General features: G+C 34.1%; 1 protein-coding gene across 3 annotated transcripts in view; it reads right to left on the bottom strand.

Annotated features, from left to right (window-relative positions):
• ROCK1 (Rho associated coiled-coil containing protein kinase 1) overlaps positions 1 to 25187 on the bottom strand; it is a 138320-nt gene that overhangs the window by 13463 nt on the left and 99670 nt on the right. For all 3 annotated transcript variants that reach the window (XM_025429354.3, XM_025429355.3, XM_025429356.3), the window contains exons 19-27: positions 21636 to 21796; positions 19406 to 19590; positions 17789 to 17858; positions 15509 to 15603; positions 8457 to 8622; positions 7504 to 7597; positions 6984 to 7072; positions 3785 to 3973; positions 2250 to 2409 (exon numbers count right to left, since the gene is read on the bottom strand). In XM_025429354.3, coding sequence (XP_025285139.1) covers positions 2250 to 2409; positions 3785 to 3973; positions 6984 to 7072; positions 7504 to 7597; positions 8457 to 8622; positions 15509 to 15603; positions 17789 to 17858; positions 19406 to 19590; positions 21636 to 21796 — 1209 coding nt within the window. The remainder of the gene's footprint in view (positions 1 to 2249; positions 2410 to 3784; positions 3974 to 6983; positions 7073 to 7503; positions 7598 to 8456; positions 8623 to 15508; positions 15604 to 17788; positions 17859 to 19405; positions 19591 to 21635; positions 21797 to 25187) is intronic.

Genomic DNA, 25187 nt, shown 5'->3' with positions numbered 1-25187 from the left:
CCCTGCTCAGCAGGGAACCTGCTTTTCCCCCTCCCTCTGCCAGTCTCCCTGCTGTGCTCTTCCTCTCTCTCTCAAATAAATGATTTAAAAAAAAAAATAAAAAGAACGACTATCAAAATTCTTTAACGGTTCTTCCTATGATTGCAAAACCTAAACTTTATTTGCCAATATCCATTTTTACCTATCTAGTAAATGGCAGAATTAGAATAGATTTTCAATTTATTAACAAAATATCTGACACAAAAAAGGATAAAAAAAACCCCACTGATAGATTATCCGTTACTTTCTACCTACAGTATGAAAGTTAGCACTATAGAGATCTATGAATGTAAAGTTTTAAGACTAAGAGCACAGTAATAAGAGAAAGAGATACCTAACTGGTCTCCTTTTATAGCAATGAAGAATGGCTACCAGTATCATTTTTTCCCCTCACTTGGTTTGAACTTAGAAAACCTTAGCAACAAAGTCTCTGAAAATACACTGTTATTCTAAGTAATAGAATGGAGCCAGGAGCAACATTTTATAATTTCTTTGCTGATTGATTCCTATGTGGATTTATTAGGTCAGGATTCTGAAATCTAAATGGACCCCCAACTTAAGTTTGCCAATCAAACCATCTGATCATTCTTTGAGTTTAGTTTTCTTCAGTGAGCCAGAATGGAAGAAAAAACTCATTACCCTCCTCCTCTTTAGATGTCCCCTAAACTCTTCATTCAATTTAAATTTTTCTAAATAATATTTACCAACAATGTCTCTGAAATGTTTAACCTAATACAAAGAAAGCCAAGGCATACATAATAAGACATTATAATCAAAGTTAAAGGGAAGGGTGAAATAAAGACAAAAAAACCTGGTCAGGATATTTAACTTCCACTAAATGGAGTAAGAATTCCTTTAATAAATAACTTAAGAAATAGCTTGAAGAGGCACTCTAAGCTACAATTTTCAGTTCAACAATTGAAAGAATGAAGCCAAACACCCCTAAAAGTTATACTTGTTAAAGGTTCTTGTTAAATCCAAAGTGATTCTCTGATAAAGGACATGCACCTATTGGATTCTCAAGAGGCAGGAGATTTCAGAGAACCAATAATGGGAAAACAAAAGGAATTCCTTGACCATTGTAATAAGAAATTTCACTCCCTGCCCTTCTCAGATATCTGACTGGGGCTAGCAAAAACACAAAAGAAAGAGGGCAGTGATGACACGGTATACAAGTAAGAGTTAAATTCACCTCTGTCTTTGAGAGCAATAAATAATATTTTCTAAGTAGTCTATCAAATTTTTTATATCAAATTCTCAAAAAACCCAGTATCTGTTAAAATAGAATCTCTTAAAAAAAAAAAAAAGAATCTCTTTAAAATATGCTGCTTTATAAATATCTTTCTATTCAAACATTATTCAGGAAATACACAAATTAAAATTGATTTTCAAGTTTATGACCATATAAACAAAACTTCCAAAACCTTCAGCTAAGGATATGTAATAGGTCAGATGTGTATGTGTATATAAATATTTATACCTTTAAAATATGCAATGCATTTAAAAATTATTTATAATCTATTCATTTCTAAATTGACCCTATGTGTATTGCTCACTCTGTTAAAAAGATATAAATATACTATAACTTACACTACAATCAACCTAAGAATGGGTGCTTATTTTTAATTGATTCTCTACTGGAGAAAGGACAGAAGAAAGTCTGAAGTCCTAGATACTCACTTTTGCCTTTAATTGACTCTGCCCCCTCACTGCATTTCTTAATTCCTTTTATATATTTCTCTAAATTTGAAACTTAAAGTCTGACCAAAGAAGATCACTATTTTATAAGAAAGGTCCCTATATAGGCGGCTGTGGTTCCAAGTACAGGTTTTAGTTTTTGCACAAAAATACATAAAACAAAAAATACATTAAATATTGAAGAGCTGCTATTCATGAAAACATGTTATTTTCTTTAAACAGTGAAAGCAGCAGCTTTAACTTTTACCATGTAGTTAGGTGTTCATAGGTTCATAAAGCTCTTCAGATTTCTATTCAGGTAGAGCCTCTCAGATTTATTTTAATAGCCTAAGATTTGTTCTGACTGCTTTTATTCTGTAAAATGCAAACACAATCAGACTTTGGCTATTCAGAAACATAAATTTCTTAAGGATTCATGGAAAAAATGACAAAGGGTAGAAAGCTAAATGAAAGAAGTAACTAATTTCCATGACATTTAAGCAACCTGAATGAAGTAATGGAAATATTCTTACCTGGAAGGTTTCCATCAGTTTCATCAGCACTAGGAAAACTAGCAATACTTGTAGAATCGGAAAGGTCCAAAAGTTTGGCACGCAGTTGCTCAATATCACTCTCTTTGCTAGCTAATTGCATCTGAAGCTCATTCTTATGCGTACATTCTTCTACCAATTGCTGTTTTTGAAAAATAACAAGATAATAGAAAAAAATCAATATCAAATTTCCAACATTAAGAAATTAAGAATTAATGGAGCTGTAAGTGATAAAGAATCTAAAACTGCTATCACTAAAAACTTACTCTAAATTTCATGAATGCTTACTACCACAGATTTTTTTTTAAGATTTAACTTACTTATTCATGAGAGACACAGAAATAGAGAGGCTGAGACACAGGCAACGGGAGAAGCAGGCTCCATGCAGGGAGCCCGATGTGGGACTCAATCCCAGGACTCCAGGATCACACCCTGAGTGGAAGGCAGATGCTTAACCACCGAGCCACCCAAATATCCCACTACCACAGATTTTGACTTAATTGTAAAAATTCAAGTTCTCTTCCTCAATAATACATTGCTTAGGTAACTTCCTTTTCTCCTTGCTTTAAACAAACTTTTTGTTTTTACTTTTTAAATATAAAGCAGCTGGGGCATCTGGGTAGCTCAGTTGGTTAAGCATCTAACTCTTGATTTTGGTTCAGGTCATGAGATCAAGGCCTGCATCAAGCTCTATGCTGGGGATGGAATCTGAGTTAGATGGTTAAGCATCTAACTCTTGATTTTGGTTCAGGGTCATGAGATCAAGGCCTGCATCAAGCTCTATGCTGGGGATGGAACCTGTTTAAGATTCTCTCTTTCTCTCTCGCCCCACTCCCTCTGTAAAATAAATAAATAGATACAAAGCATCAAAAAAACAAAAACCAACTTTGAAAAAACCTCTTCAAACTTTAGGAAATACTCTTATGGCTCCAAATGGAACAGTTTCAAAGCTAGAGAAAGCTTCTCAGTATGGTAAAACCATAAATGATAGTGCTTTTATCTAAGCAGTCTAGGTCCAGAGACCATGTTCTCAATTTTGTGCTATTAACAAGCCAGGAAATATCAAAAAAATTAAGATTGGTATTTGATTTCTGAAAAGTGAGTCCTGATTAGAGAAAACAAAAAAATCTATAATTCTTCAAATCTTTTATCTCAATTATAGTTAATATTATCCTACTCATATCTCAATTTCAATCTAAAGCCAAAGCAGCAAATCCTTGGCTGCTTCTCTCAAACGAGCCTCTCTAATCAAGTAAATGCTCATGGGTAAAATTACTCAAATTATTAAAAAAAAAAAAAATTTTACTCAAATTATCAGGGTTAATAGGCAACAGTATATTTCTAGTTTTTCAAGATCATGGTTCATATTAGAGTAATAATGATCAAGTTATGAAGACTATAAACCTGAATATGCATTTTTATACTAAAAAATCTAGTTAGGATCAATAGATAATAGGTATAAATAGCAATAACAAATTAAGAAATGAATCCTACAAACACACATACATAAACCTTACCGCTTGCATGTCATTCAGTTCCTTCTGATGCTTCACCACCATCTGGTTGAATTTCTCTCTTTCTTGGTTGAGTTCCAGTTGGAGCTTTCGATTTTCCTTTTCTTTCTTTCTCAAATCCTGTGTGTTAGCTTTCTTTCTATCAATTTTAAAATCTTTCCGATTCATTATTTCTGCCAACTTGTTAACAGCCTATTAAAATATTAAAATATTATTAGTAAAGACCTCTATCATTGCCATCTAATTTAAATCTCCACTAAAATCTATTTCTTTCTTCAAAATCAGGAAGCACGAGTATGTGTGTCTATGTGTGTGTCTGTGTATGTGTGAATAAGAACCTAATGAAGGGTGGGACATGGTAACCGGTAGCACGGGTACCTATTATTGTTTCATCTTGTTCAAATGTAAGAACCAAACAGGCTTGCAAAACCCATTTATCATTCAACAATTATTCAGCACTTGTTATTTGTATGTAAGCACTCTGATTGGCACTAGATACAAAAATAGATATACAGGGGCCCCCTGGGTGGTAGTAGAGTTGGTTGGGCCTCTAACTCTTTTTATTTTTTTAAATTTATTTTTATTGGTGTTCAATTTACTAACATACAGAATAACCCCCAGTGCCCGTCACCCATTTACTCCTCTAACTCTTGATTTCAGCTCAGGGTTGTAGAATCCAGCCTGGCATCAGGATCTGCACTCAACGTGGAGTCTGCTTGGGATTCTCTCTCCCCTTTCCCTCTGACCATCCCTCTCTCTCTAATAATACAAAAAATCTTAAAAAAAAAAAAAAAAAAGAATATAGTTATGCCCCAAAGGCATGCTACTCTGGTGGAGGAGCCAAACAAGCAATATACTGTACTATAACGTACAGAGTGGTAAGTAAAAAGAAAAGAGGCAAACAAGTGTGCTATGGGAGCAGTACCTAACTGAGACTAGGGAGGTCAAGGATGGCTTCCTGATATACCTGCATATGTGTCTACATATGTTTCTTAAAAAGACAAGCAAGAGTTGGATAAGCAAAGAAGAAACAGTATTAAAGAGAGGAGTCAAGGAGAGCCAAGGATGGCATTAAAATCAGATCAAACCGCACAAAAGGCCCAAGATAACATTTTCCTTTGGACAAGTAGGAATGTAAGCAGACAGGGTAGCAGACTAGGCCATACTGAGGTCCTTTTGAATATAAGAGAAAATGCAAATGTTAGTTGAGGCTAACCCCTTCTGTATATATTCAAAATCAGAAGTGTTAAAAGCATGTAAAGTTAAGCTACATAAACTAAAACATAAATCATGGTATTTTTTTCTGCAATGATATTAAAAAAAAAAAAAAACCCAAAGATTTTTCCACTAAGACACAAAAAAATCTGAGTCACTATCATTTCCATGGATATGGTCCTATCTAGGATGAGGAGCCCATAACTTTTTTAATGCAGTAAAAATTTATTTCATTGATTCATAATGGGTATTGTTTTCCTAATAGTAAATCTAACATTATAAGAAAAATCAAATCCAGAAATATATTATGAAGAAAGTGAAAAGCCCTTGTAGTATCACCCATCAAAGTGCACCTCTACTAAAGACTCTTCTTTCAATCTGCTGGGTGTATATCTTTCTAAACTTTTCCCTATGTATATAAGCTGATTATAGATACATTTAAATTAAAAAATGGAACTATGCTGTACATTCTGTGCTGAGACTTGCTTTTTAAATTTGATAACTATATCAAATATGGGAACTATTATTTTCCCATGTCATTATATATATATTTCATTTATTTTTAATGGCTCCTTTACATTGCATAGATGTATTATGATTTGTCAATACTATGCTGATGGGTGGTTGGGTTAATTTTTTGTTATTAAAAATAATGTTGCTGTAATTATATTTGTATATATTTCTTTTGAGCATTTATGGAGTTATTTACATAGGATAAATTCCTAAATGTGCAGTTACTGGGTCAAATAAATATGCACATTAAAATGTGTTTGCTAATTATTCTTATAGTTTACTCCCTCATATATTTTACAAATAAACTTTCCTATGTTCTTACCAAATACAAGTATTGTATCTTATTTAAATGTGCCCATTTTGGGATCCCTGGGTGGTTCAGTGGTTTGGTGCCTGCCTTCAGCCCAGGGCGTGATCCTGGAATCCCGGGATCGAGTCCCATGTCGGGCTCCTTGCATGGGGCCTGCCCTCTGCGTATGTCTCTGCCTCTCTCTCTCTCTCTCTCTCTGTGTCTCTCATGAATAAATGAATAAAATCTTAAAAAAAAAAATGTGCCCATTTGCCAAAAAGATACTTCATTATTGCTTTAATTTCTATTTCTTGGTTTTTATTATGGTTGAATTTTTATGTAATAAAGGTCAATCTTTTTCTTCATGGTCTCTGTATGCAAAGGTAAGTAAATTTCCACTGAAGGATTTTCAACAGATATTAAGTGCATTTTTGAAAGATTAATCTAGATGCAACATGAAAAACTGCTGGGAGGGAGAGTAGATAAGTGGCAAGTAGATAAGTGTATTTGTCTGACTTATTTCCCTTAGCATAATACACTGTAGTTCCATCCCTGTGGCTGCAAATGGTAAGATTTCATTTTTTACTGTTGAGTACTATTCCATTTATATGAATAGTACTATATTCCATATGAATATACCATATATAGAATACTATATATTATATATATAGAAGATACTATATCTACTATATATATTCATATATATATATATATGAATAGTACTATATTCCATGTAAATGGAATAGTACTCTTTAGCACATCTTTTTTAACTCAATTGAAAGCCAATTTCCTGAGGAAGTGTTTTATATTTAACGAAGAAAGAAAATTACATTACTTGTTCCAATGAAAAGTTTGAATATTATGACCAAAGTTGTTGTTTTTTTTTTTTTTTTAAGATTTATTTATTTATTCTTCATAGAGACAGAGAGAGAGAGAGAGAGAGAGAGAGAGGCAGAGACACAGGCAGAGGGAGAAGCAGGCTCCATGCAGAGAGCCTGACGTGGGACTCGATCCAGGGTCTCCAGGATCACGCCCTGGGCTGCAAGCGGCGTTAAACCGCTGCGCCACTGGGGCTGCCCTTATGACCTAAGTTTTAAGAAAAAGTGCACAAATAGCAAATATTAACTTTTGAATATATGATATTCAAATATAAACATATAGAAAAGGCTGAAAGAGTATGTATACCTGCGTTTTAAGGGTTCTCTCTGTATTGATATTCTTTTCAAAGGCAGCCTTAAGATTATTGATCTCCTCCTCCTTCTTCAATTTATATTCTGTTAACAAATTATATAGTGTTATATGACATTAAATTTGTGTTCCAAATTAACAATGTTCTTAATTATTCAAATTAGTATATACTACATCACTTTTAATAAGTTCATTAAAATAATTTTTTGTTCAGCTTTAAGATACAATTGACATATAAATTAGTAAGATATTTAATCTGTACAATAAGATGATTTGATATATGTACACAACATGAAAGGATTCTCTTATTGAGTTAATTAAGACATCCATCACCTCACATATTTACAATTTTGGGGGATGAGAATATTTAAATTCTGCTAAGATAATTCTTAAGACTATAGAAATTATTTAACCTATGAAAACAAATATTTCAAAAACCTAACACACAATATAAATCACTCAAGATTTACCTCTGATTAAACATTATGATTTAAAAACAAAACAAAACCTTACATACCTTCCTCTGCCCTCTTCATTTTATCAGTTAGCTCTTCATTTTCTTTTCTTAATAATTCATTATCTTTGGTTAACATGCTGTTCGATTCTTCAAGCTTAACAAAACACACAAAGGTTTAAATCACATTCACTTTGCTAGTCTCACATTTAAAATATCCTTTAAAAAATACTTTGCAGGATAAATTAGACAATATTATAAAAATGCCTGGTTTCTGGTTTAACATATGTGGACATACTAAATTCAAATATATTTCATTTAACCTTATAAGAATCTTGTGGAATAGATAGTATTTTTTTTTCCCCAAGTAAACTCTCTATTCCCAACATGAGACTCAAACTCACAACCCTGAAGATTAAGAGTCGAATGCTCTACTGAATGAATCAACCAGGCATCCTGGTATTACTTCTATTTTATAGATGAAGAATCTGAGGCTTAGGGAAGTTAAAGTAAATTGCCCAAACCATGTAACTTCTTAGAGGTAAAGCTAGGATTTCTTCAAAAGAAGAAAAATCTAACTCCCCTTTCAATCCCTATGATCTATGTAGACAATAGTATAATTTCAGGACTGGTTCCTAGAATTAATTTGTAGATATCCATAAAGAATTTCTCATCCCAAAAGTTTCTCTGTGTTTTACAGAATTCTGGCCACAAAATCAGTTGCAATATATTAAGAGAATACAACAAATGAATTTGACCTAAGCATTTCTTCAGATATAATATATTAAGATCTATAGCCAGAAAGAGAAAAAACACATTATACTGAATAAGAATTTCAGTCATTAACAATGGTTTTGGATTATGTAAACTGCTTTATACAAAAGTACAGACTGACTACTGTGTATAAGTAAAGTCAAAGTAAATACATATGCACACATACCCTAACACTTAAAGATGTGACCTATTTTTATTTAGGTAAATTTCAGTCATAAAACTTACCTGACAATCACACTTACCCGACTAACAGTGTGATCTTTATCTGTAATCTCTTGCCTATTTCTGGAAGCAGCTTTCTTGCTTTCTTGGGTTAATTCAAAATACTGTTCTTCCAGAAGCCCTCGAGCCAACTGCTCAGACTCAGCTTTTGTTTCTGCCAGATCCAACTGAGTAGCAAGAGTTTCTCTGTAATAGATTTATAAGAGAAACAGATACAAAGAAATTCAGTTATTCTTCCAACTTAACAATACGCTCTTAAAAGAAGGCAACTATATTTAAACATTAAGAATTAAGCATTTTATTGCTTAAAATACATTATTTGAATCTACTGCAAACATTCTATAAAAGTAATAAACTTAACCTCTCACATTTTGAAAAACTATAAAAGTAAAGAACTCTTTAATCCTGTACCTGCTGTTGTACTTAACTAAGAAAAGGTGGGAAAGCAATGATAAGCAGCCTACTTTTGAAAAGGAACTTGTTGTGGATTTAGAATGGAGGTTAGCATGGGACAGAAGAAAAATAATAGGTTTGTAAACCAGGAGGCCAGACCTTGCTTGACCTTATCCCTGTTCTATCACTAACTAATTGGGTAAGAAAATTGGGCAAATTTTTACATTTCCTGGAGCTCAATTTAATCAAATCTGTAAAATGAGAGTTAAACTAAATGATTTTTGAGGTCCCTTTCAGTTCTGAAATTTATTGAGATTATGAAGACTTATAAATAGATTTGTAAACCACTATAAACTATTCTAGGAATGCTCCTTGGGAATTATACTTTAAAGCTTTTCAGAATTGACATTCAGACCAGGACCAGATTATTCCAGCTTGCTTGCTCTTCCTAAAGAACTTCTGTTTGATAAGGTATCTCGGTCATACTGTATCCCCCCTACATATGGTAGGTGCTCAATAAGTGTTTGATGAAAAAATGACTGCCATCTATTTTTTTACTAAGGGAATAAGACAAATGAAATTTTCTGTTTCAAACCTAAGGAGGGAGACATACTATCTATTAAAAAAAAAAAAAAAAAAAGAGCATTCATTCATTTGTCCAACAAACATTTACCTAAATGGTTACTATGTGCCAAACATGGTTGTCTAAATTAAGAAATATAGTACAAAGCCTCTACTCTGAGGAAGTATATATTAGTGGGGTGAAATAGGCAATTAAAAAAATGAACAAGTAATAAATAGTATGCTACAGAGAACACAATAAAACAAAAAAGGTGGAAGAGGCTGTGAATGTGGTATTTTATGCAGGGTGATCAAGGAGGCCTCTCTGCTAAGACATGTGAGAAGAACTATGAAGGAAGTAAGAGAGTGAGCTATGCAAGTATCTAAAAATATAGTGTTACAATGGAAGAAACATCTAACAACAAATGCCCTAAGCCTGGTCTGAAAGAAGCTAATGTGAGTGAAGTGAGAGATGAAGGAAAGTTGTGAGAACTGTATTAAGAGAAGTGGGAAGAGAGAACAGACCTTGTAAGACTTTCTAAGACAGTATAGGGAACTTTGGCTTTTACTCTTGAGTATTCTGTTTTAAAAAGATTATTCTGGCTAGATTATTAAGATCAGACAATAGGGGGACAATGGCAAAAGCAAAGATATCAGCTGGGAAGCTAATTATAGTATCAAAATTGGAGATGGTATCAAAATTGGAGATGGTGGCAGTTTGGATCAAGCTGGGAAATGGTACAAGTAAGAACTTGTGGATATATATATCACTTTTTAAATTATAGCTAGGAAGATTTATTAATAGATTGCATATAAAGTATTAGGAAAAAAGAGAAGAGTCTAAGATAATTGCAAGGTTTTCTGTTTAAATAACTGGAAATAATAGACTTGCTAATACTGAAATGGGAAAAACAGGGAGGAGCAGTTTGGCAAAGTAAGGGAATCAGGAATTTTTTCTGGACATGTTAAAAATGAGATGCTTATTAAACACTCAAGTAGAGTCAAACAGACGGCTGGACATACAAGCCTGGAATTCAGGAGAGAGCATGCTTGTACACTGATGCTATTTAAAGCTATGAAGCTGGATGAGAACAAGGAAAGAGTGATCCCTTGGGCCCTCCAAATTTTAAAGGTCTCAGAGAGGGGAAGGGACAAAGGAGCAAAGAAGGTTAAGAGCAGCCAATTCAATACGGAAAAAATACCACATGGTGTCACAGAAGCCAAATGAAGAAATTGTGTCAAGCGAGAGTAATCAAATATGTCAACTGCCATTGTTAAATAAGATAAGGACTGAGAACTGAGTATTGTCTTTAACTATTAGGAAGTCATCAGTGACCTAGAGTAGGGTTACTTTGGTAGTGTGATGAATGCAGAAGTCTGACTGGAATGAGATAGAGACAGAAAGGGAAAAAAAGACCTGAAGATAAATGGTATGTTGCTTTTCAAGAAAGTTTGCTACAAAGGGGTGCGGGGATGGGGTAACTGGGTGATGGACATTAAGGAGGGCACGTGATGTAACAAGCACTGGGTATTATATAAGTCTGATGAATCACTGACCTCTACCTCTGAAACTGATAATACATTATATGTTAACTGAATTTAAAGTTAAAAAAAAAAAAGTTTGTTATAAAAGGAAGCAGAAAGGGATCCCTGGGTGGCGCTGCGGTTTGGCGCCTGCCTTTCGCCCAGGGCGCGATCCTGGGGACCCGGGATCGCGTCCCGCATCGGGCTCCCGGTGCATGGAGCCTGCTTCTCCCTCTGCCTGTGTGTCTGCCTCTCTCTCTCTCTCTGTGACTATCATAAATAAATTTAAAAAAAAGAAAAAAAAAAAAAAGGAAGCAGAAAAATAAGACTGTATAGCTGGAAGCAAATATGCATTTAAAAGATGGTTATTTTTTACAGAAATATTTACCTGTTATGTTTAAATACTAATGAGAATGACCATACAAAGGAAAAAAATTTCCTAAAAAAGGTAAGGATTCCTGGAATCATATTCTTAAGTAAACAGAAGGGATGGGATTGAGGGGCTGCCTTTAGTTAAAAGCACATTTTGTCCATTTATATCAATCAGAAGGCAGGCAGGATTTATAGGTACAGAGGCAAATAGGTTAGTAGCTGTGAAGCTGGGACAGAGTAGAGGTTCTCTGACATCTAGGAAGCAAGGCCATTTGCATGTGAGGATGAGGACAGATTGTTGAAGATCTGAGGAGAAAGGAGAAGATACAAAATAGCTGTCTCAAAGTGTAGGGAAGTTAGTACATTTGGAAAGGACAGGAGTACTGCCAATGGTAAGTCTATGATCCTGGGAGGGAGGGGCGTGGTTCTGAGCTATTATAATATAAGGCTTCAGACTGATAACATATTCTTTTTTTTTTTTTTTCTTATAACATATTCTTACCTGGGCTTACTGCTTTGTATCAAATTCAGATAAAAGTATCTAAGTTATATATTAAAATGCCAGAAAACCTATTTATCCCAAATTACAGTTCTATCCCTGGTTATGCAACTGTGCAAGAGAAAGCAAGAAACAATGAGACGGTTCAGGGTAAAATGTCTGCAACTATAACCATCCAGACTTCCTTCACGACTCTCCATAAATAAAAGACCTGTCTTTACTGATGCCTAATGCCAATCTGTCACCTTTATTCTCCTTACCTCCTCAATGATATCAGTTTATTAACTCCTTTTTCTTCTGGCTTATAAGATTATCAAGAGCTTTGTTCTTGTTCACTGCTATATCCCAAATGCCCAGAAGTCTCCAGCCCATAGAAAGTGCTCACATTCATTTCAATAAATGTATAGATGTTTGCAACTTTTCCCATTCTGATTTCCTTTTCTTTCCATGTCTCATTTAAATATGCTCCAATTTGTTATCTTTAAAAAGAAATAGCTCTGTTTCACCTTCTCCAGCTACTGCTCTCTTTGCCTCAACAACTACATTTCTTGAATTTTTTTAATTTAACAAATGTTTACTGACCATCTACTATATTCTAAGTACAATTCCAGGTGCTATACAAATAGCAGTGAATCAGAGTTAAGGACAGAACATTTGAAAATTCCTTCCTTCACTGGGTTTAAGTTCTAGCAGAAAGAGAAAAATAGTAAGTAAAATAAGTTAGCAAATTCTATATTATATTAGCACGGGATAAGTGCTACAGAGAAAAATACAACAGGTAAGGAAGTACTGAGCTGGGCAACAAGGAAATGGGGTGGGAAATGTTTGTACAATTTTAAGGATATTCATAGAAGCCCCCTCTGAGATGACATTTAGACCTAGACCTGAAGGGGGTGAAGGAGCACACCATGTGGATACTCAGAGGAAAATGTTCCAGGTGGAGGGGAGAGCAAGTCTAGAAGCTCTGAGGCAGGAGAGTAACTGACTAGTTTGTTGAACTGTAAGGAGGTAAATGTGGCTACAGTCTACATTCTGTCTCCACTTCTACCCTTACCATTCATGTCTCAAGCCACTTTAGTATCCATTCTCATTACTATTTAGGAACTGTTCTCAAGAAGATAACTTAACAACCTTAAATATAATGGACAATTTATTTTTTACTTGACCTTTCTGAGTACTTGGTACTTTAAATCACTTTGTCTTCTTTGAAGTATTCTATTCCCCTATCTTGTGTAATCTTACTCTGCTTTTCTCCTTCTATTACTTGGTGATTTTTACTTTCCCTTTCTCTGTCCTTTAAAAGTATAGGCACTAGGAGTCCATCGCCAGCCAGCCTTTATGTCTTCTCATCTTACACTAGGAGTTATAACTTACTACCTGAGAGGGTCAAATGAGTCCACATAAGTGTTCCTCTATTTCTCTCCAGATACAGAATTAAAATAAATTTGAGCCATTTTACGTAAAAATTCAGATTTCTGGCTTCTCTTGAAAAACCAGATCTTGAAATACTGGATCAGTGTTACCATGTGGCAGCAAGTGGTTAGAACTGAGATAAACTCCTTAGTTTGTTATAATACTCACAATTTACACAACGAATATACCCAACTAGCTTCAAATCAGTTACACGTATGGTACTATAGGTTCATGAGTTTATAAACGTTGATATACACAATCACCTTAACAAATCTCATGTCTTCCAATCTGTTTCAATATACAGTGACTGTCAAGTCAGCTTCAAGTCCTTATCTTTTCTCTCAGCTCTGAAGCAATTTCAAAATCATTTTTTTGGACATCCCATAGGCACCTCAAACTCAATAGATCTGAAATGGAAATACCTTGTCTCCCCTCATTTCACAGACTTGGCATTCCATAACTCAGGGACCAGTACGCTACCATCAACCCAATGTCAGAAACTTGAGAACCTACCTGAATTTTTCCCAACTTTTATGCCACACTCCCAAATCTACAAGTCCAATTGCTTCTAACTTCCTTTTATTTCCCCCATGTACTTGCCTCTCCTTTTACTGTCAACTTCCACTACAATTTTACATCTAGATTTTCCAAAGGCTACATAATTCCACTTCCTGTATCCACCTGTTTTGCCTCCAATCCATTCTTCACTCTAAAGAGTGAAGCTTTCTGAGACATCACCTTGTCAATCCCTAGCACTTTGTCATAGATACCTACCTTAATTATAGCTGTCTCATGACTAGATTCTACAGTACTTGAGGGTAAGAACCATAACTTATTAATAATAAAACACACACACTAGTGGTGATCAATATGTTCTTTCAAATAGATCAAACAAAGGCAAATTTAACAACCCTATGAAATAATATACCATGTAGTAGATTGGGTGTCCTCTTCACAGTAAATGCACACAACATTTGCATATTACATTGCAGACACCATATAAACGATAGGCAATAGACTATAATAGGATTCTATCACTGTCACAGAGACTAGCCAGGAAATGTACCTATGCTCCTTAGACTCCACTAAATAAATTAAAGATCTAAACATTGAGTGTCCATGTTTGCTAACAACACAAAGAGGCAACCACATTATTTTATAAGGTTATATATGAAGTAGTCTTCACCTCTCTATAAATCAGATTTGAATATGACTAAGATTCCCAAATAGGGATGTCCAATAAAGCTTTCTATGAGGATAGAAATGTTCTCTATACCTGTGCTATTGAATATAGTAGACATTAGCTACATGTGACTGTTGAGCACCTGAAATGTGGCTAGTACACCTGAAAAACTAAATTTTATACTTCATTTAAATAAGTTAAAGTTTAAATTTAAATTTAAATGGCTACATAAGACTAGGGGTTACCATAGTCTTAAGTTCTGGGTTACCATACTGGACAGCACAGTTCTAGATTTAACCACTGATTTATCGGAAACACAGAAAGACAAAAATGTTCAAGTAACTGTGGAAATGGAATAAATTAAATTAGTACAACTGAAGAAAACTATATAGGAATGATCTCATTCCTCTGACAAATAATGTCAGGATAGTGATTATTTTAGTGGTAGAGAGGGAAGAAGGCATAATCAGGAGGGGGAATACAGTGGACTTCTAAAGTAAATAGCAAGGTTTTGTCTCTTTCATGGGTAGTAATTATAATAATATTTGTCATCTAATTCATAAAACTGCACATTTTAATATTTAATGTGTTTCTTTGTTTCAGCAATAAAATGGTTAAATTTTAAAAATTTGTATATGGAAAGAAAATATAAAAATGTCAGAAAACTAGTTCTAGTGTGTGTTCCACTTAGCTATGAGAAGTTGTTATACTTAAAATAGCTTTAGATTTTCTCCTTCTAAGGCCCTGGGATTTACACATGCAATGGAATTTAACCTGCCTTAAACTAAGAGGGAGATCTTAAATACCTTTACCTAGCAAAAAATAATGACTTGTAAATACAGCATGAACTATTTATATACAAGTAGATGTTTAAAGATTGAAAGACCCTTGAAAACAACTTACTGTCAGTTTAGTGAATCTCTGTACAATAACCATAGTGTTAATGTATTATTTTTTCACCATAAAGAGAAATTTTACTCTAAATTTAATTTGATTTGTTCTAAATTAGCCTAATAAGATTTGTTATACCATTCTCATCAGAATAATGGCACATCTACTCTCTATCTTAAACTTAAAGAATGCTTTGATGTAATAGTGATTCTTATGCTAAAGAAAAATGGACATACTTTTCATTTTGTAGCTCTTGTATTTTCTTTAAATTTTCTCTGTTTTTTTCTTCAATTTCTTCCTTAAGTTCCTTTACCTGGGTTTTATAAAGTGTCTGCAAAACAAGTGATTACAAGAAATGTGTTTAAAAAATTTGGTAGTTTCTTATAAACAATTAACATATAGTCCAACAATTCTACTCCCAAGTGTTTACCCATGACAAATGAAAGCATATATCCACACAAAATCTTATACATGAATTTTCATTAGCACTTTATTACAAACTGTAGACAACCAGAGGTTCATCAACAGATGAATTTTAAAAACTGTGGAATATTCATACTGAGCAATAAAAAGGAATGAACTACTTATACAAACAACATGATACACCTAAAAAATATTTTGCTGAGTGGAAAAAAAAAAACAGATGCTAAAGAGCGTATACTGTATGATTCCACATACATGCAATTCTGGAACAGGTGAAAATAATTAATAGTGACAGAAAACAAAATCAGTGGTTACCTACAAATAGAGGTAAGTGGGGAAGATGGACTGCAAAGGGCCACTGGGAATTTATGGTGAAGGAAAGGTTTTATATGTTGATTGTTGTAGTGGTCACACAGTATACACATTTGCCTAAACTTATCAACACATACACTTAAAATGGTTATAAGAAATTATATAGAAATTATATCTCAAGTACATTAAATATTATATTGATTTGGGAAAACAGTATAAAGAAACTGAGCAAGAACTATTCATTTAAAAGATCAATTCTTGAAGTGAGTAATGTTAGAAAAAATCACTTCCCTTTTTGAGTGAGGGGGATTAAGTGGGTGGCTGAATGACATGAATGAAATAACAAACAAGATTTATCAAACATTCTGTTAACACAGAAATAATATATACTTACTATAGAAAAATGGTTCTTACAAAATTCATTTGGCTTTTGGCAACTCCATCAACAGATGTTTAACAGATACAAGTAAGGATTAAACCCATATTGTGTTAGGGTGCTGTGGTTACAGAGTAAATTTTTTTTTTTTTTTTACAGAGTAAATTTCATTTCACATTTTTTTAAACTATCCTTTTTTGAAAAAAAATAAACTATACTTTTTGGTATAAAAGATAAGGGGAAAAATTAGTGAAGTCTAGCAAATAGCTATGGAGAATTACTTTTACACTGTAAACTTACTTATCCCTCTAAGAAGTAGCACTTCTCTAGGGGACAAACACATATATTTCAATAGGAATATAAATAAAGGAAGTACTAGATGATTACTCTGTGAAAGTATAGACAAGAAAGTGTGGATTATAGGCTATATTATAGCCCACTTTGCAGAAGTCAGTACTACACACTTTGAACAATTAAGGTTAATCTCTACCCAGAGAAAGATTTTTCAACAATACTGATTTTTTTTAAAGTTAAAAACATATTTCAGTGATAGTCTATCAAACCAAGAAGGAAATAGGCAAAAGATAGAAAGAAAGTCACCATGTTTATTAGGAGATGAGCAGAGTACAGCACGAAGCTCTGAACATGTGAAAGTTCTATAGAGCTCTACTAGTGTTCAGATTCTTTATTAAGGAAATCATTATTTCTAATATTGTTTACTTGGTTTCTAGGACATGTTCACCAGCACAACTCAAACTCACTCATTTAATGCACTAAGACCTGTAGGAAAAGTGGCTGCCAGTGTTAATAGTAATGGAGAAGCTAGAAATGTTAAGTTGAAATGGTGGAGTATAAACTTGGTAACCAAAAGAAACAAAAAATGCAGAGGCTTCAATAAAAATCTCAAAACACTGGCTATAAATGTTAATAGTAGTAGTGAAATAACCTGGCCTGTAGCCAGTAAGAATTAGAATGACTTCTATGGAGAAAAGAGCAAAATAGATGCATAAAGTGCATACAAAGAGGTAAAACTAGACCAAAGCTTTTGAGCATTAATTATACCTATAACTGTATGCAGTTATACCTACAAATGTAATGTGCATACATGAACCACACATGAAAATATTGATAACTCCAACCATCCAAGCTTGCTATCAGGCAAACAAAACCCTTAACAAAATCTTACATACAGTTTTAGTTTGATGGCAATTCTAGAAATGTTCCACAAAAATGGTCATTTCTTTACAACTTACACAGACCATGAACTCAGATTTAGAAATGAAATGGAGAGATGGGGATATGAAAAGGGGGAGAAAATCAGTTCATGATCATTTGAAAAAAAGTCACAGTTCATGTTAAAATCTTAATACCTTGTTTTAAGCCAGGTGTTAAAAATGATTCTTACCGAGAAATACTGCTCAGCTTCAAGCTGATCTTGTAGCTCCCGCATCTGTCCTTCATTTCCTCTATACTGTCTTCAGGTCAAAGAGAAAATAGTAAATGAATGCTAGTTACACTAGGCTTTATATTATTCTTTATTTATTAAACTTGCTAAAAATAAAAAGGTTTACTAAAATGAATTATTTTTAAAAACCATACTTCATTATACAGTATGACTTTTATTATATCTGATCAGGACAGGCTGTCTGGTTCCATTTTGCTCCTTATAAAATGATACTGTGCAAAGTAGAGGGAACTGTCTTCTACTGAAGGTGACTTTCAGGAGAATATTAACTGTGGATTAATCCAAGTTGCAAAAATAAAAATGTTTTTTTTTTTTTTGGTGAATTTTAATAGAGAAAACATTCTTAGGGATACATTTTAAATGTCTTATGTAGTAAAGTAAGCAATTAAAAGGGGATATGAAAATATTTAATAAATATTAATAATAACATACATGCTATACATTATATATACATAAAATACTATACATCATGGCCAATAAAGCATGGGGGTGGGGTTGGAAATGAAAAATCAGGTAAGAAACAAAAGGCAAGAACAATAATGGATAGAGGAGGAGGAACACAGACACACCTACATATATATAATACACACACAAACACAATTCACATAGAAACAGATAAAACAGAAACACAATGCAATCCACAAACACAGATTTTCAAGGATAAACAGTTCCTTCTGCATCTGCTAGATTTTCATGTTAGACAGTAATAGCTTTGTATTTTCAGCATCTACCAAGGCATATGGTTGATAAAAGGACATAATAAATGTTCACTGAATGCCGAGTGAAAGTTATTTTAGGAGAAGAAAACTATAAACCATATTATGTGAAAATGATGGCTCTAAGAGAGGGAAAAGAATTTTGCTAATATAAATCCAACAGAACAAAAACTGACACTTTTTTTCAAGAATTACTAAGTTGTAAATGAAGCTGGCAAATGAAGATAGAATATAAATCCAGAAGAAATAAAAACACATGAGTTGGCAGAAGATATACTCATCTTTGACATTAAATTTCTGAAGCATATCTTTATACAAATTCTGAAAGCAATAATGACACCTCATTTGTCTCCATTTCAAGTAAGTGAACATATCACCTCTCAGAGCAGAGAAGAAGAAAAAAGGTACTTTACATTCTGAGATGTGAACCAAAGGAACAAAACAAAACAAACACAAGGTCATTATGCCTAATTCTAATTTCTAAAATAAAGAAACACTGAACATTTCCCATAAGGTACTGATCCTATCCCTGATTTTTGTAATTCTAGTGTGAAGAAACACGACTTGTGGGTATGAAAATCACATCAGAAAACTCTAGCTTTCAGTTTTACAGTAAAGTCAGTAGCCTTGATAATCTCTCTTTTCCTTTAAAAAAAAATCTCTATTATTTATTAAGGATCCCTTGCAAACCTTTGCAAGTAAATTCTTTCAAATCTAAATGCATTTTTCTAAAGTCTTTGTTTCACAAACTCCAAATACATTATTTCTACACACATAAAATATCAAATATAAGCAATGCTGAACACAAAAAAGAAACAAAAATGTTATTTTTGAGACTTACTTTGTAAGCTGAGCTAATTCAAATTCTAATAATCTCTTTGCTTCCAATAAAGTATTTATTTCCTGTTTCATCTGCTTTTCTAGACCTTTTAAATTGTCTGCTTCAAATGCTTGAGTCTTCAATTCATTCTGTAACAACAGTCGCTTATTTGATTCCTGCTCCAGCTGCAGGGATAGATTCTTAACCTATAAATGAGAAAAATAATTGGGATCTTAAATATCACTATTTATTTATTAAGAGATTTACTTATTCATTTGAGAGAGAGAGTGTTGGGAGTGGGGGCGGCAGAGGGAGAATCTTAAGCATGCTCCACATCCAGCATGGAGCCCAACTTGGGGGCTTGACCTTAACACCCTGAGATCTTGATCTGAAATCAAGAGTTAGCACTTAGCAGACTGAGCCACCCCTTTAAATCTCGCTAATAATTTATTAAATATTATTTGAAAGAATACTAACCAAATCTCAAGTGCATTACACTGCGTTATACAGAGAATATTAGTATTCTAAAGAGTCTCCATTGTTGCAACATTATTTATTACTAGCATTTACTATTAAATCAAATTAACCAAAAATAAATAAATAAATAAATAAATCAAATTAACCCCCAAATTTCAGATATGAGATCTTGGGGAAAACAATCTGGTTTCTGCACCAACATGAAGGTGGCTATAAAAAAAGCTACTTTTAGAGGGACATTCCTAAGCAGTATTTAAATTTACCTTTTCATTCATAATTATTTGTGTTCTGGTCTACAATCCTCTAAAGTTTAGTGAGGCCTTCCTTACTGCTCCACCCCCATCCCTGGCCATGTGATTAGTCATAACACTCCCACAGTGTACAGTATTTCCTCTTTAAATACAAGTCATGCTTGTAATTAAGCTTGTAATATCTGTCTTTCTCTCTGGGCTGAAAGTTCCATAGAAGTCAAGAACATACCTTTTTTTAAAAAAAAAAAAGATTATTTATTTGAGAGAGAGAGAGAGCACGCAAGAGAGCGAGCACGGGGGGGATGGAGGGGTGGGGGGGCAGAGGGAGAGGGAGAAGCTGACTCCTCCCTGAGCAGGGAATCCAATGTGGGCTTGATCCCAGGACCCCAAGATCATGACCCAAGCCAAGTCATTTGAAATGACTGAATATTATCTTTTAAATTTTCAACATACCTTCTTCTTGCATGTGGGCTCTCCTTTAATCTCTCCTTTCTAGCTCATTCTATAGGACACTACCAGAATAATTTTATTTTCTAAAAGAGTAATTTCACCTATAGCCTCCCATTTTAATTTTCAATACTTTGGTCCCCAAGTTTCCCATGACTACTAAATATGTTTTTTCTTCTCTGGTTATATCAAGTCCTTTTTTGTCCTTCACTTACCTATCTTCACTCCTTAATCACTTTTTTATTATCATCATCACTGATAATGTTCCCTTTACCAATGCTGGCTTCTGACTCTCAAACTATTAACTTTTGAGGTCTTACTCAATCTTTAGATAATGGTAATATCTCCTCCCTCCTTTAAGAAGTCTTCCTGATTATTCTGGTCTTTTCTTTCTCCCTTCTCTAACTTATACAGTAAATTGATTACTTTCAATCTTATAAGTGATTTCTAAAATATATATAATAACCACAAGGGTATAATGTCATTTTCTTTTTATTTATTGCTTTCTAAATGTGCACCCTGTGTTTTCTATCAATCTAAATCAGTCAAGACTGTGGTTTAACAAAATCTGGGAGCAACTGCTCCTCTTTGGGATTATAAGATAAATTTACAATAAAGGTTTGTTTTTCTTAAAAAGCAGATGGTCAGGGGCACCTGGGTGAGTGCCTTGGCTCAGGTTGTGATCCCAGGTCCCACATCGGGCTTCCCACAGGGAGCCTCCTTCTCCCTCTGCCTCTGCCTATATCTCTGCCTCTTTCTCTGTCTCTCATGAATAAATCTAAAAAAAAAAAAAAAAAGGCAGATGGTCAGATTCTTCAGGGGACAAGCTATGACACTTTTACAGAGTCGTACTGTCATAGTGCAAAATGGTATAGACCATGTGGTATGAATATTCAATAAAAATTTATACATGAAAATTCTAGAAGGTAAGGATATAGTGATGACCTTACAGAGGTAAACACAAACAGGCTATTTTATTCAAATCTCCTCCATGTTGTTTAAATTACAGATATGACTTTGGTCCTAACTTATGTTTCTCTTTTATAAGATGAACAAAACCAGTATATTTTTCTTACTTCATCCTCCATCCTTTCTTTATTCTCAGTCAAATGTTCGAGCTTCTGCTGAGATTGTTTCAGATCAACATCCAGCATTGAACACTGTTTCTCAATCTGAACAACTCTATTTTCAGCCTTCTCTCGAGCTTCTCTCTCTTCCTTCAGCTTTTTTTCCATTTCTGTGAAACAAAAAAGTTACAAACATACATACTTTCAATTTTATGGACTGTGTAAGACAAATTGGTGCCAAAAATCCCCACGGTTTTTATCCTGGGATTCTAATAGAGCTATTCACTATAGAAGTCCTAATGTAATCTGAATTATTTGTAGAGTAAGATCTATAAAGGGAGTTATAAAACCTTCTAAATCCAATCCATGCCCAATTATATGAGAGATTATTCAGTGCCATTTTCAGACTAGAAAGTAAAAATATAGATGGAAAAAAGTGAAGTAACTAATAAGAAAAATGGGAGTATTTCAGATAAAAGCAGAAAGATAAGGCTTTGGTTATTAACCTATAACTTACATTGTTCCAGAACAGTGGACTTAAGGCTGATGGGAATTCTAATATATGAAACTAGATAAACAAAATTCCATGGTGATATAATACCTACTTTAATCATTACCAGAAGATACTAGTCTACAGTGAGGCTCCTTTTTTGAGATATGGTAATTAAGGTTCTAAGAGGTTAATTTTCTCAAGGTCCTGCAACTAGTTAAGTTGCTTGCACCAAATGATCCAAACTTAGTAAGTTGGTTTTTCCATTCTCAGAGATTATTCTCTAAGTGACAAAATAGAAACCATTAGAATAAAATTTCCTCATCCTTCCCCCCAAACCTATGAACTTAGCCACACCAATAATCATCATGTCTTAACTCCCGTCTCTATAATCAAAACACAAATCTATCCACTTCTGTTCTGGACTTTGTTCCTTCAATTATTTCATCTCTTTCCTGCCTCAACAGTTTCCTGCTCTCAAATGAATCATTCCCATCATCATCACAATCTATTTTATTATCTCCTCTCCTAAAATATCCTCTACTGATCTCACATCCCTTCTCAGCTACCATCAATCTCTGTTCACAAATTTTTAAAAGAGCTGCCTATATTTACTGTCTCTAGTGCCTCTTCTACTATTCATTTTATGACTTTTCAATTTGGCTTCTATCTCCACCATTCCACTCAAACTGCTTTGTGTGGTAACCAATGACGTCTATCCTGTAAAATTCAGAGGACAGTGTTCATGTCTTTATCTTTATTGATCTTAACAAAGTTCAATATATTAAATAATTTCCTCATTTTTTTTCAATATTCTTTGAGTTCTAATACCATACTCTCTTGGCATTCCTATGACTCCTCTGGCTGCTCTTTCTTGGTTTCCTTTGTTGGTTTTTCCTCTTCTACCTGACCTTCAAATGTCAGACTACATAAGGGCTCCTTACGATTCCTTTTCTATTCTGCCTTTTTTCTTCTCTTAGCTGATCTCATCAGGTTCTGCATATAGCTCTACGTGTAGGACTCCTGAATTGATACCTATCCTCTGAGCTCCAGACTTATATAACAATTGACTATTTGGCATCTCCACCTAGATATCTTTTTTTTTTTTTTTAAGATTTTACTTATTTATTCATGAGAGACACACACACAGAGAGAGGCAGAGACACAGGCAGAGGGAAAAGCAGGCGCCATGCAGGGAGTTCAGGATTAGGCCCTGGGCTGAAGGCGGCAGTAAACCACTGAGTCACCCAGACTGCCCCTCCACCTAGATATCTAATACACTTTTCAAAGCTAACATATCTAAGACAACTTGATTTCCCTCCCCTCCCAAATCGCTCCTATCTCAGTGTCAAAACATATTAACATATGTTCAACTGTTAAAATTAAAAAGCCTAAGTCTTTCTTGATTCCTTCTTTTCATCCAATTCATCACTAACTCTTGTCTTCTATATTTCCATTTTTTTCTAGCTCTACTACCACAAATGCCTACAGACTAGAGCCTTCTAGTTGATCTCCCTTTTTAAACTGTTCCCTCTTTCAAAAGCATTCTCCATACAGCAGTAGGAATGGTCTTTTAAAAACATAAATTACACATTCCAGCACAGCTCAAAATACTACAATGGCTATCCACTATTCTTAGAATAAGGGTATTGAACTTACCATCTTTTCTGCCTGGACCATACTTCTTCCTGTTCTTTAAATGGATGGTTCATTTTGGCTCAAATATTATTAGTTCAGAGAGACCTTTCCTTAGAACCCTATATAACACACCAATTCCTAGAAACTAGCACATTGTATTTTCTTCATACTATTTTCATTTATTTGCTTTTTTTGTTTATCTACACCATAAGAATATAATCTCTAAGAGGTAGAGTTCTTGTAAGTCTTATTTTGTGCTATATATTCCCAGGTGTGCTTGGCCTATAGTAGATAGTCAACAATTAACATATGTGAAAGAAATAAAAGTAGTGTAATATGGCTAAAGCATGAGATAACATAAGAAAGTCCAAAGCAGTAAGACTATAATGACAGGTAAGTGCCAACTCAAAGATTCTTTATGTCATGAGGAGTTTGACCTGTATCTTGCAAACAATGAAAAGACAAAAGGATTTTAGGAACAACTAGCAAAGCAAGATTTAAATTTCAAAAAGATCACTTTGGCATAAGTGAGAACAAAAGATTGATGAGTAGAACAATTCCCGGCACAGTAATAATTAAAAGTCTATTGCAACAGATCAAACAAAGTGATAATGTCACCATGAACTAAGAGAAAAGGAAAGGAGGAATATATTGTATATATCACTTGGAAGCAGAAATGCTGAGTGATTCCCAGACTTCTAGCTTTGGTTCCTGGATGTTGAATATCATCACCTTTAACCATAATAATATTTCTCATTTATTGAAAGCTTGCTTGCTTTCTATTTATTTATTTATTTGAGAGAGAGAGAAAGAGAATGTGCAAGCGGGGGAAGAAAGACAAATCCTCTAGCAGACTCCCTGCTGAGTGTAGAGCCCAAGGCAGGGCTTAATCTCAGGACCTTGAGATCATGATCTGAGCCTAAATCAAGAGTTGGACACTTAACTGGTGATACTTCCAGATCGTAAAAGGTTACAAAGAAGTGCAGGGTGAAAATAGGAAAATTTCTTTTTCTAAGAGTTTGGCTCTATAGGGATGGAATGAAACAACAGTGGCAATTAGTAAGGATCATGTATTTACTGCAAGGGTTAATCTCTTTTTCTTTTATTTTAAAGATTTTTATTTATTTATTTGAGAGAGGAGAGAGAGAGGCAGAAGGAGAGAAGAAGCAGACTACCCGCTGAGGAGACATTAGGCTCCATCCCAGGACCCTGGGATCATGACCAAGGCAGACACTTAACCGACTGAGCCACCCAGGTGCCCACCTTATTTTTATTTACTTATTTTTTTAAATGGAAGAGACTTGCACATGTTCACAAAAAGAAAGGATTCAGAGGATAAAGGAGAGAAAGAGTTAAGAAGAGAGTAGATCGGAGTACAGCTAACACATATTAACCAGAACAAAAGGAGGATCAGTATCTTCTAAGAGGAGAGG

Source organism: Canis lupus, chromosome 7 (genome assembly GCF_003254725.2).
Source record: "Canis lupus dingo isolate Sandy chromosome 7, ASM325472v2, whole genome shotgun sequence".
Classification (NCBI taxonomy): Eukaryota; Metazoa; Chordata; class Mammalia; order Carnivora; family Canidae; genus Canis; species Canis lupus.
The sequence above is the reverse complement of the archived record's forward strand: the minus strand, read 5'-3'. Positions and strand labels throughout refer to the sequence as shown.